General features: G+C 40.9%; 1 protein-coding gene across 1 annotated transcript in view; it reads left to right on the top strand.

Moving 5' to 3' along the window:
• Positions 1–282: 282 nt before the first annotated feature.
• Positions 283–12389, top strand: part of ABCG8 (ATP binding cassette subfamily G member 8) — a 52625-nt gene continuing 40518 nt past the window's right edge. Inside the window, exons 1-3 of the mRNA XM_075864580.1 lie at positions 283–464; positions 10431–10535; positions 12125–12275. Of these exons, the coding sequence (XP_075720695.1) occupies positions 405–464; positions 10431–10535; positions 12125–12275 (316 nt within the window). The 5' untranslated portion in view covers positions 283–404. The remainder of the gene's footprint in view (positions 465–10430; positions 10536–12124; positions 12276–12389) is intronic.

The raw sequence follows: 12389 nt of genomic DNA, 5'->3' as shown, positions 1-12389 counted from the left end.
AACTGTGGTGCCACCTACCCACTAACCTGGATCTGTACAGAAACCAAAATTTCCTGGTCGTCTTCATGAACTTGAGTATAAATAGTCCATGTGAGGCTGGTTATGCATGTGCTGAGTGTCCTCCCCTGCAGTAGTCTTTATCTTCCATGAACTGCGCTGGCTGGGAAAGGTAATGGTGTTATCTGATGATACTTTAGACTTTTACACTGGATCTAAATAGACAAAGCAATTTATTAGGAGACATTACTGTGGAGAGGGTGTGTGTCACTATAATAGAGCGTGATGACCTGCTAGTGTCTATCTGTGCGGCTGTCAGAGCTCAGGGGTTCTGCGGAGGAAGCTGAGCGTAGATCCCAGCCTCCATATTACTGCGGGGTTGGATATTGTGGACTATATGTCCCAAGATGGACGAGAACAGTGGAATTGAATTACTAAAAAGACCACGGCAATTTCCTTCAATAAGAGTAAGTACATAAATCAGTATATAGTAGACCGGTCAGGATCAATATACACAGACTGCTGTAGGGTTGATATCAAATATTATATACTCCTATATTGGGTTGTGTGATTAAATGGATGATGAGACTGACGCCAGGGGCTTAGATATTTACATTTTATTTTTATTATTATTATTATTATTATTATACACGTTAATGAAAGATTGAAATAATATTTGTATATTCATCCCATTCTGATGTGAGGACCTGATGATTATGAAGAGATGAGCGGTGCCAGATAGAAGCTGCTGATCTCTTCCTGCTAAAGAGGTTCGTCATAGATTGCTTTTGTGGGACGTTCCTACTCCAGTGCCAACCAATGATTGACTGACATATAGCGCTTCTTCATTCTTTTAAGAAGAGGTTCTTCAGCAGCTGTCACATGTATTATTCAGTTATGTGCCCCAGCTGCTACAGAACATCATAACACACACCTCAGATGCTGCAGACCTTCTTGACTATGAAAAGGATGAGAGCGTTTTATAACCAATCAATCAATCAATCAATCAATCAATCAATCAATGGTGGACAGGAAGCTCCCCTTATTCTTCAAAAAGAGGTTCGGCAAAGGCCTAGGGGTGTATAATAAGGAATAATAAACCCCCACTATAAATTATAGAGAATATTATAGGTCACCTTGGAATACCGTGACCTCTATAAATGCACTCCACCTGCGGTTTTGAACTTTTATATGGTCGCGGAGCTCCATGACTTATAATTTTATTATAATTTACAGTAGAGGGAACATTACCTAATATGTTGTTATTATTATTATTACTATCATTACTTTTCTTAAATTCAAACTACACTTGACTATAAAAAAATTATTTGTGGCTTTTAAATAGTCAACTTGCAGTATTTTGTACAATAGGATATAAGCGATGTAGTGCAGAGATACCAGACCTCAGATTAATCTACATGTCCCAACAATTTCATGTCTTGCAAAACAGATTCTCAGCTGCTGTCCAATTGCAATGTATTTGGGCATAAAGTTAATCATGGGGACATGGACATAATTTAAACGTGGATATACAATCTCATATTGGGATGTTTAACAATAACGATTTATACCATGGGAATAACCAATTATTGGTATCTGTATGAATACAATATGAAAGATTTTTAGTATCACAGATATTCAGAATCATAGATGTAACACATATAGCATCTCATCTGCACATGTCACTACATTGGCATTTACATTTATGCCGCGAGGGAATATGGTCTTATGATTACTGCAGTTGGTTCATTAATAATATTATTACATTACAACAACTGAATAAATTACATGGGTGACTTACTAAATATTATGCATTGCCTTTGGTTAGTAAAAGACAAAATGTGATGTGGCCTTAAAGAAAAACTCCAGAAAGGAGATGTAAAGTCCCATGCTGGCCCGAACTGTCACAAACAACTCCCTATATCTCAGTTTCCTTTTGAATAAGGCCCAATGGACACGACCGTAATTTTGATCCACAATTACGGATCCGTAATTGCGGATAAAAATACTGATCCATTAATTTCTATGGCCCATGAACACCGTCCCGTATATTTACGGGAAGGTGTCTGGGCCGTAGAAATGTTCCGCAAAAAATAGGACATGTCCTATTTTTTTTAATTTACGGACCGTGCTCCTATACTTTATAATGGGAACACGGCCCGCAAATGCGGGTGACTGTCTGTGCCGTAATCTAAGACATGGAGAAGTGGGAAATTGGGTTTCAGAGGGGTACCACCACACAATAATGGACCTCATAGAGGGGATCCCCATGTTCACATGCATTGAATTTGTTGCAGATTTTCACTCCGTGCCCAAAATTTGCAGCAAATTGCAGTGCAATGTAAGAGAAAAGGGTTTTGCAAACCCCAATTCCCACACGGTGGAAAAAATCTTCACAGATTTTGCATCATGCTGAAGATTTTTATATCCGCAGCATGACCTATATGTCCAGGATTTGTCCCGGATATTGTAACACATGCAAATTTTCTGAGAATTTGCAGTGGATTTCATATATCCGATATAAAGTGTCTTCAACCCCAGATCGGTATAGTGCTTCCTTTATATTCCCCTCCCCCTTTTTGCATCCGAACTCAGTTTTCCAAGAACAAACACAAAAAAACCTGGCAGCAAATATGATATAGTATGTGAACCCAGTGTTATATTAACTGGAATAAGGGAAAGGACTAAGGCTGGGTTCACACGACCTATTTTCAGGCGTAAACGAGGCGTATTATGCCTCGATTTACGCCTGAAAATAGGGCTACAATACGTCGGCAAACATCTGCCCATTCATTTGAATGGGTTTGCCGACGTACTGTGCAGACAACCTGTCATTTACGCGTCGTCGTTTGACAGCTGTCAAACGACGACGCGTAAATTGACTGCCTCGGCAAAGAAGTGCAGGGCACTTCTTTGCAACGTAATTTGAGCTGTTCTTCATTGAACTCAATGAAGAGCAGCTCAAGATTTACGAGCGTCACAGACGCCTTGCATAATACGAGGAGGAGCTTTTACGTCTGAAACGAGGCAGCTGTTTTCTCCTGAAAACAGTCTGTCATTTCAGCCGTAAAAGCCTCTCATCGTGTGCACATACCCTTACTGGTGAACCACCTGGTTACTGTCTCTACCATATATCCCGTTTCCAACTGTAAAAGGTACACACAGGAGTCCTGTATAAAAGCCCCAGCATGCCGACCCCTATGTTATAAGGCCAAAGATCCATTATCTCACATACTATACATAAAATAATATACACAAGTCTCACCAAACTCATATAAATGATGGTCTTCTGGTACGATGCTTAGAACCATAATGACATGGCATAGTAATAATACCCAAAGCCTAATATCTACCTTTTAAGTTTATTATATTAAAAGCATTAAAAACTGCCTTGGTAGGAGTGTACGCAGGATTTTGGCTCTTCATATGTGGCACACACATACAAATAGACAAAAACACATTTGATAGAGATGTGCAGAGTCGGGTGTGTACAGAAGCTGTGCTGAGGTAATATGATGTCCGATGGAGAATGGCACAATTAGATTTACACAGAATTCAACAGAAAAATACTTTAAATGTGAAATAGGAGACTTCTATGGGTGCCGTATTACTGCACCTTATATCTAGAAGGTTGTACATGTGCACAACCCCTAAAGACAATAAATAATATCACTGAACAGTCTTTGTGGTGTATGCTCCTGGTTTATACTATTAACCCCTTAAAGGGAACCTGTCACCAGCATTTTAGCTATAAAGCCAGCAATAACTGGTGAAAGTGGGTGAAAAATCATTGTCATCTAAGCTATAAATATGTTCTAAGTAAGCTCTGTAGCTTTAGTATTCAGTTTTTCAGTGGTCCCACGCTGTATGCAAATGAGCAGAAAAGAGTCAAATCTTCATCTGAAAAGAGTCAGATTTTCATTCCTCCAGCATCTCAGAGTGGACTCCACCTCCTTCTTTTTGATTGACAGCTCCTTAGCCAGTCAGGGCCGGACAGGTGCCGGTGGTGGGCGGGGTTAAGAAGCTGCATCCCAGAGGGAAAACTAATTACCATAAAAGGCGGGAAAAGTTTAAACGACTACATTTACTGACAGAGGAGGACTTCAGGAAAGAAGAGAATAGGAACGAACTCTGGACAGCTGCGGCCATTGAGGGGTCAGGCGAGTTTGACAGGTAAGATGTTGATGACAGGATCCCTTTAAGGACGCAGCCTAATTTGGGCCTTAAGGCTCAGAGCCCATTTTTTAAATCTGACATATTTCAGTTTATGTGGTAATAACGTCAGAATGCTTAAACCTATCCAAGCGATTCTGAGACTGTTTTCTCGTGAGACATTGGGCTTTATGTTTGTGGTAAAATTTGGTCGATATATTCAGTGTTTATTTGTGAAAAATTGCAAAATTTTGGGAAAAATTTGAAAAAATAGCATTTTTCTGAATTTAAATGCATCTGCTTGTAAAACAGACGGTTATACCACCCAAAATAGTTACTAGTTCACATTTCCCATAAGTCTACTTTAGATCGGCATTATTTTTTGAACATTATTTTATTTTTCTTGGACGTTACAAGGCTTAGAACATAACCAGCAATTTCTCATATTTTGAAAAAAATTTCAAAAGCCGTTTTTTTAAGGTACCTGTTCAGGTGTGAAGTGGCTTTGAGGGGCCTATGTATTAGAAACCCCCATAAAACACCCCATTTTAAAAACTAGACCCCTCAAAGTATTCAAAACAGCATTTAGAAAGTTTTTTAACCCTTTAGGCATTTCACAGGAATTAAAGCAACGTGGAGGTGAGATTTGCAAATTTAATTTTTCTTGCTGAATTTCAATTTTATTCAATTTCTTTTCTGTAACACAGAAGGTTTTACCAGAGAAACACTACTAAATATGTATTGTCCAGATTCTGCAGTTTTTAGAAATGTCCCACATGTGTCTCTAGTGCGCTCCTGGACTGAAACACAAGCCCAAGAAGCACCTAGTGCATTTTGGGGCTTGATTTTTATTAGAATATATTTTAGGCAGCATGCCAGGTTTGAAGAGGTGTTGAGGTGCCAAAACAGTAGGAATCCCCCAAAAGTGACCCCATTTTGTAAACTACACCCCTCAAGGAATTCATTTATGGTTATTGTTACCATTTTGACCCCATAGTTTTTTCACAGCACGTATTTGAATTGGGCTGTGAAATTTAAAAAAGGAAATTTTTCCAATAAGATGTCATTTTTGATAAAAATTTCTTATTTTCACAGGGAACAAAATGCCCCATTTTGTTGCCCAATTTGTCCTGAGTGCGGCAATACCCCATTTGTGGTGATAAACTGCTGTTTGGGCTCAGAAGGAAAGGAGCGCTATGTGTTCTTTGGAGCCCAGATTTTGCTGGATTGGTTTTTGGGTGCCATGTCGCATTTGCAGACCCCCAGAGGTATCAAAGCAATGGAAACCCACCAGAGGTGAACCCATTTTGGAAACTACACCCCTCAAGGAATTCATTTATGGGTGTTGTGACCATATAGACCCAAAAGTTTTTTTCCAATAAGATGTAGTTTTCGCACAAAATTTCTTATTTTTACAAGGAATAAAATACCCCATTTTGTTGCCCAATTTGTCCTGAGTGCGGCAATACCCCATTTGTGGTGATAAACTGCCGTTTGGCCCATGGGAGGGCTCAGAAGGAAAGGACCACCATTTGGCCTACCGGGGATTTTCTAATGCTAAATCATGTATGCAGAAGCCCCTGAGGTACCAGTACAGTTGAAACCCCGTTTTAAAAACTACACCCCTTAAGGCATTCATCTAGAGGTGTAGTGAGCATTTTGACCCCACAGGTATTGTGTAAAAGATAATGCGCAGCAGATGGTGCAGAGTGAGGATTTGCAATTTTCTATACATATATGCCAATTCAGTGTCCGATATATTGTGCCCAGCATGTGCCACCTGAGATCTACACCCCATAAACTGTAATGTGGGTTCCCCCGGGTACGGCAATACCCTACATGTGGCTGTTAACAGCTGCCTGGGCACACAGCAGAGCCCAGAGGGGAAAGATGAGTGGGGATAATCTGTGTGGAGGGAATCAGGGTAAATAAAACTGGGGTAAATTAAAAATAAAGGGATGGATGATAAATTTTAAAACACTTTCATACAGAGCCCTGGTTTTTCGGGACACGTGTCACATTCATATATTGTGTCCTTCCTTATCCTCCTCTTATAGCAGACTTTGCACCTCTTTTGACTTTTTCCCTTCTTGCCAGTTTGGGGAACTTCTCCTGGAAAGTGTTGCCCTGGTACGATGCGTGTGGCCTCGCTTCCAGAAGTACTGGGTGCCCCCCCTTCTTGGTCCCTAAAAATTAGGTTCTTGATAACCACCTCTTGAAATTCCAGGAAAGTTCCCGTCTGGCCTGCACATCGACGTAGCACGTACACATTGTACAATGCCATCTGTATGATGTGCCCGGTCAGCTTCTTATACCACACTGCATTGGGCGCTTCAGGACTTGATCTGACAAGTCCACCCCTCCCATGTACCTATTGTAGTCCAGGATGCAGTCTGGTTTGGGGGTCTCTGTACTGGTACCTCGTACAGGTACATGGGTACTGGTGGGACATCTCTCGTGTCCTTGTACGTGACACACAATATGTTGTTGCTAGAATGTGCCCAGCTCTCACCCCTTCTGGTTTGCCCTGCAGAGTCTTAGGGAGGCCTCTTAGATTTTGTCTAGCAGTGCTGCATGCCGCAGTACTTCTGGAAGCAAGGCACCTGAAGAGTGGGAAGCTGGTATAAAAATTATCCAGGTAGAGGTGGTAACCCTGGTCCAGCAGTGGGTGCACCAAATCCCACACAATTTTTGCATATACCCTGATGCACTCTCGCACAGCTTATACATCTTCACACCATACCTTGCCCTCCTTCCCGGCAGGTACTGGCGGAATTGAAGCCTCCCTTTAAAATGTACCAAGGACTCATCAATAGAAATACAATTCTCGGGGGTGAATGCTTGGGAAAACCGGGCACTGAAACGGTCTAATAGGGGTCTCCGTTTATACAAACGGTCAAAACTGGGGTCATCTCGGGGTGGGCACGGCTCATTATCAGTATAATATAAGAAGCGAAGTATTGCCTCATATTTTTTTTTTTTTAGGTTCCAGTTCAGTTCTGAAGTTGCTTTGAGGGGCCTATATATTAGAAACCCCTATCAAACACCCCATTTTAGACACTACACCCCTCAAAGTATTCACGACAGCATTTAGAAAGTTTATTAACCCTTTAGGTGTTTCACAGGAATTTAGAGCAAAGTAGAGGTGAAATGTAATTAATTAAATTTAATTTATTAGGCACCATGTCCGGTTTGAAGAGGTCTTGTGGTGCCACAACAGTGGAAACCCCCCCAAAGTGACCCTATTTTGAAAACTAGACCCCTTGAGGAATTCATTGTAGTTTTCATGGGGTGCATTCGACTTTTTGATCAGTTTTTATTCTATTTTTAAGTGGCGTGGTGACTAAAAAACAGCAATTTTACTATTGTTTTTTATTCTATATTTTTTACAGCGTTCACCGTGCGCTATAAATGACATATTCACTTTATTCTGCGGGGCGATACGATTACGGCGATACCAGATGTTTATAGTTTTTTTTTATGTCTTATGGCATTTGCACAATAAAATACATTTTGTAAAAAATTATTTTCTTTTTGTGTTGCCTTATTCTAGGAGCCATAACTGTTTTATTTTTCCATCAAGAAAACCGTCTGATGACTTGTTTTTTGCGTAACGAACTGTAGTTTTAATCAGCACCATTTTTAGGTACATGTGACTTTTTGATCTCTTTTTATTCCATTTTTTGGGAGATGAAGTGACCAAACAATTGTGATTCTGGTACGGTTTATTATTATTATTTTTTATGGCGTTCACCGCGCGGGATAAATAACGAAATAATTTTGTAGTTCAGACAGTTATGGACGCGGCGATACCAATTATGTATAGTTTATTTGTTTATTTATATATTTTTATTAATAATAAAGGACTGATAAGGGAAAAGGGGGGATTTTGACTTTTAGCCCACTTTTGTCCCACTAGGGGACTTGAGGGCAGGAGGCCCTGATCGCTATTCTAATACACTGCACTACATGCGAAGTGCAGTGTATTAGAGCTGTCAGCTATTCGCTGACAGCAAGCATAGTGGGTTCTGACTTTTTTCAGGACCCACTAGGGTTCCGTCGATGGCGTAGCCAGAGTCCATTGTTAGTACTCTGGTTGCCATAGTAGCCATCGCCGGCCACTATCGTGTAGCGGGCTATCGATGGTGGCTTAACCCCTAAGAAGCCGCGATCGGTATTGAACGCGGCTTCTAAGGGGTTAATCGGCGGGGACCGCCGCGATCAGTCCCTGCACACTGAGCTGTGATAGCCTGCTGTCGGAAACAGTAGGTATCACAGCTCAAACATGCGCCGGGGAAAGATGGAGCCGTGTTAACTCAGGTCAGTAATATTACTGAGCTGTGCGCGAACGATGCGCTCAGCACGACGTAATAGTACGGAGCTGAGCGGGAAGGGGTTAAAAAAAGATCTGACATTTTGTGTAACATCTAAATCAGGGGTCTCAAACTCGGCAGGATAAATGGGCCGAACATAGAAAAATTTGAAGTTGACGGGCCGCATTACTTTCAAATATGATACAATACAAAATTACTGTTAATCAATTAGTTATTTGAACTACTATAATAATAATAATACTACATTACTATAATAATAATGCATTACTATAATAACAATAATACTACATTACTATAACCATTCTATAATAATACTACATTACTATAATAATAATAATACATTACTATAATAACAATAATACTACATTACTATAACAATTCTATAATAATACTATATTACTATATTAATACTACATTACTATAATAACAATAATACTACATTACTATAATACTACATTACTATAATAACAATAATACTACATTACTATAACAATACTACAATTCTATAATAATACTCCATTACTATAATAATACCGCTAGGTTTAAACTTAACTAAAATTTGTACGTTTATTCCACGTGCTAATTTTAACAATCCAGTTTAGGTGTCGCCGTCTGGCGGCTCAGTTTGCAGCGTTTGGCAGACACAAGAATATGAAGATTGGGCAGCCCCTTTTTAGATAGTGTCACAGTGCCCTCTGTAGATAATGCCCCCCCAGATAATGCCACAGCGCCCTCTGTAGATAATGCCACCCCCCTAGATAATGCCACAGTGCCCTCTGTTGATAGTGGCACACACACACACACACACACACACACACACACACCCCATATAGATAGCGAAACACACACACACACGCACACACACACACAAACACACCCCTGTAGATAGCTCCATTGGGGCTCCCTCTAGGAGTGTAATCCCCAGCCAGAGGGTTGCCGACGCTTAGGCTGGGGACTCCTCTGCTGGAGGAGCCCCTGACGTCCCTGTCCATAGACAGCGATGTCAGGGGATCCTCCTGGACCGGAATGTGTTGTCAGGGGAAACACCAGAATCAGAGTCCCAGAGCAGAGCACTGGTATAGGCTCTGCTCCAGATCTCTGGGGAAGCCCCTGACAGTGATGTCAGGGGAAACCCCAGAGCCTGAATCCTGTGCAGAGCGCTACTAGCACTCTGCCTGGGACTCCAGCTCTGCTCCTGACATCACTATCCATATATGGAAAGTGATGTCAGGGGCTTCCCCAGCCAGAGTCCCGGGCATAGCAATACGAGCACACTGCCTGGGACTCCAGCGCTGATCCTGACATCACTGTCCATATAAGGAGCAGGAGTCCCGGAGCAGAACGCTAGTATAATCTCTGGTCTGGGACCGGCACTGTGGAAGCCCCTGACATCACTGTCCATATATGGGCAGTGACGTCAGGGGCTTTGTCATTCGCCAGCACACTCCTCCATCGGCCTGCTCTCTAGGGAGCTACGGTGCCCCGCAGACCGCAGATGACAGCCTCAGGGACTGCATGTGGCCCACGGGCCGTGTGTTTCAGACCACTGATCTAAATCAACACATTGCAATCAGCTCTGCTACATACATGGGTACTGTTACACCTATTGAATAGCCCTACAAACTCTTTTATGACCCCCGAAAGGGAGTTCAGTGTGTACAATAGCATCCGCTAGTTTTCTAAACTTTTAGGTATTAATATTATAATCTTAAAAATAGCTTTTTGGTCATACCACCTTAATAATGTGGAGGAATAATATAGGATTCTGCTGTGGAAATACCTCATAACCCTGAATATAACCTCTATATGACACATTTATTTTTCACTTTCATTAATCTACTTTTTCGTATTATGATTTATTACTTTGACATGACATATACTGTACTAGTCTATAGAAACGTTATATATTCAGATTTCTAATGAACCACATACCCCACTGTTTTTCAGTCTGATGTAAGAGGGGATTTATTTGTCCCTGAAGAAGACAACAGTTTGTATTTTACATACTCCGGAGCCCCAAATGTCTTGGAAGTTAAAGATCTATGTTACCAGGTAATCCTATAGGAATAACTCTAAATTAAGCAACGGGTATACACAGAAATCATAGGGTACTATTGCAAAACTATGTATGGTCCCTACTCCCCAGTGAGACTTCCACCAAATGTACTACTAGTACTGTACTAAAGTTAATGCCCACTATTCTGTTTTTATGTCCTGTATCTGTGCAATGGAGCTCTTTTTCTCAGACTTAATAAAACATATCATTCTGACTGCATACCGCCACCACCAGGGGGAGCTCAGTGCATATGGATTCATACAGCTAGTATTGATCTCAATGAGAGCCTTATACATCTGTATGCAGTGAGCTCAACCTAGTGGCAGCTGTAGGTAGCCACTATGACAATGCTACGGTGAGCAAGGGCAGCAATATAGAGCTGGGCCCCTTTCAACATGGGCCCCATACTATTCACGTTGCCTACTTGTTAGGTAGTGGTAGCCACTGAAATATTTACATCTTGTCAATATTATTACAATCAAAATATGATTTCTATGGATGTTTTCGCTAGACTATGAGAAAATGTGAGCAGATTTAGATAGATGTGACCCCATGATAAGCAAGATAATGCCTCATCAATGTATCAATATTTTCGTCGATGCCTCACAACCATTGGCTGCAGCTAGTCACATGACATATCCAGACTTACTTATAGTGATCTAATATTTATTTTGAATACATTAACACTGGGCGCGCTCAGTACAAGTAGCACTTGGTCCTTCATAGATTCTTCTTTAATTCCCTCCTAGTCAAAAATATAGAAATTAAAAAATATAGACCACTACAATTGCAAGAAAAACTAAGTGAACCCTTTGGAAATATCTTCAGCAATCACCTCCCCCAAATGTTTCCTGTAGCTGCAAATACGATTTCCACCACATTGAGGAGGAATTATTTTAGAGTCCCAATCTATGTGACAGTACAAAGGTTTATCATAAAGGTGATGGGTTTCCTTTTACAAATAATATGTGTATTATCGGTGTCAACCACAGATGCCCCCAAACAGTGTGTCAGCTATAGATGCCTCTCATAATAGTATCAGCAACAGACACACCCATCACATTGGGCAAGCCATTTAAGCAGTGGTGTATCTACCAGAGGTGCAGATATGGAAGTCACACCCAGCCTTGGTGCCCGAGAGAGCCCAAAGGCCCCTTTGACACCAGTATTCTAAATGGCACATAATAGGTGGGGGGCCCTGTTACAGATTTTGCATTGGGGCCCAGGAGTGTCACGTTACGCCTCTGCTAAGGGCCATTTTAACAATGTCTTAGTGTCAGCCGCAGATAACTCTTTGTGTGCCAGACACAAAATGACCCCATACGACTGTCAACCATAGATGCCCCTATAGCTGGAAATTATAAGTCAAAAAATGCCAAAAGCAACCAATCAGATCAGTTCTTTCAAGTTCAAACCTTCCCAGGAAAATTGGAAGCTGTAATCTGATTGGTACATAAAAATAAGAGGGTAAGGCTTAAACACTTATCATATAGTTACCCGTAAAGAAGATTTAAGTTTTTATTATAATATGTTGATTTTGTTTTATTATAATGCAAAAAGTGATTGAATTTTATTCCTCTCTAAGGTCAATTTAAATGCTCAAATACCATGGTATGAGAAGTTGGCCGAATTTAAAATGCCTTGGGAATGGAATAAAGGTGCCCCGACATCAGCAATGACCAACCTGAATTTGAAAGTTACCAGTGGACAAATGTTGGCAGTAATTGGAAACTCAGGTAGGTTGTTTGATTCTTCTAAATACTCTATGGCAGAAGAGAGGAGGGATGTCTGCTGGATCATAGCATGGGAATGCAAAAAAAACACCAAACTATTGTGAGCACCTAAAAAAG

Source organism: Rhinoderma darwinii, chromosome 4, assembly GCF_050947455.1.
Source record: "Rhinoderma darwinii isolate aRhiDar2 chromosome 4, aRhiDar2.hap1, whole genome shotgun sequence".
Classification (NCBI taxonomy): Eukaryota; Metazoa; Chordata; class Amphibia; order Anura; family Rhinodermatidae; genus Rhinoderma; species Rhinoderma darwinii.
The sequence above is the reverse complement of the archived record's forward strand: the minus strand, read 5'-3'. Positions and strand labels throughout refer to the sequence as shown.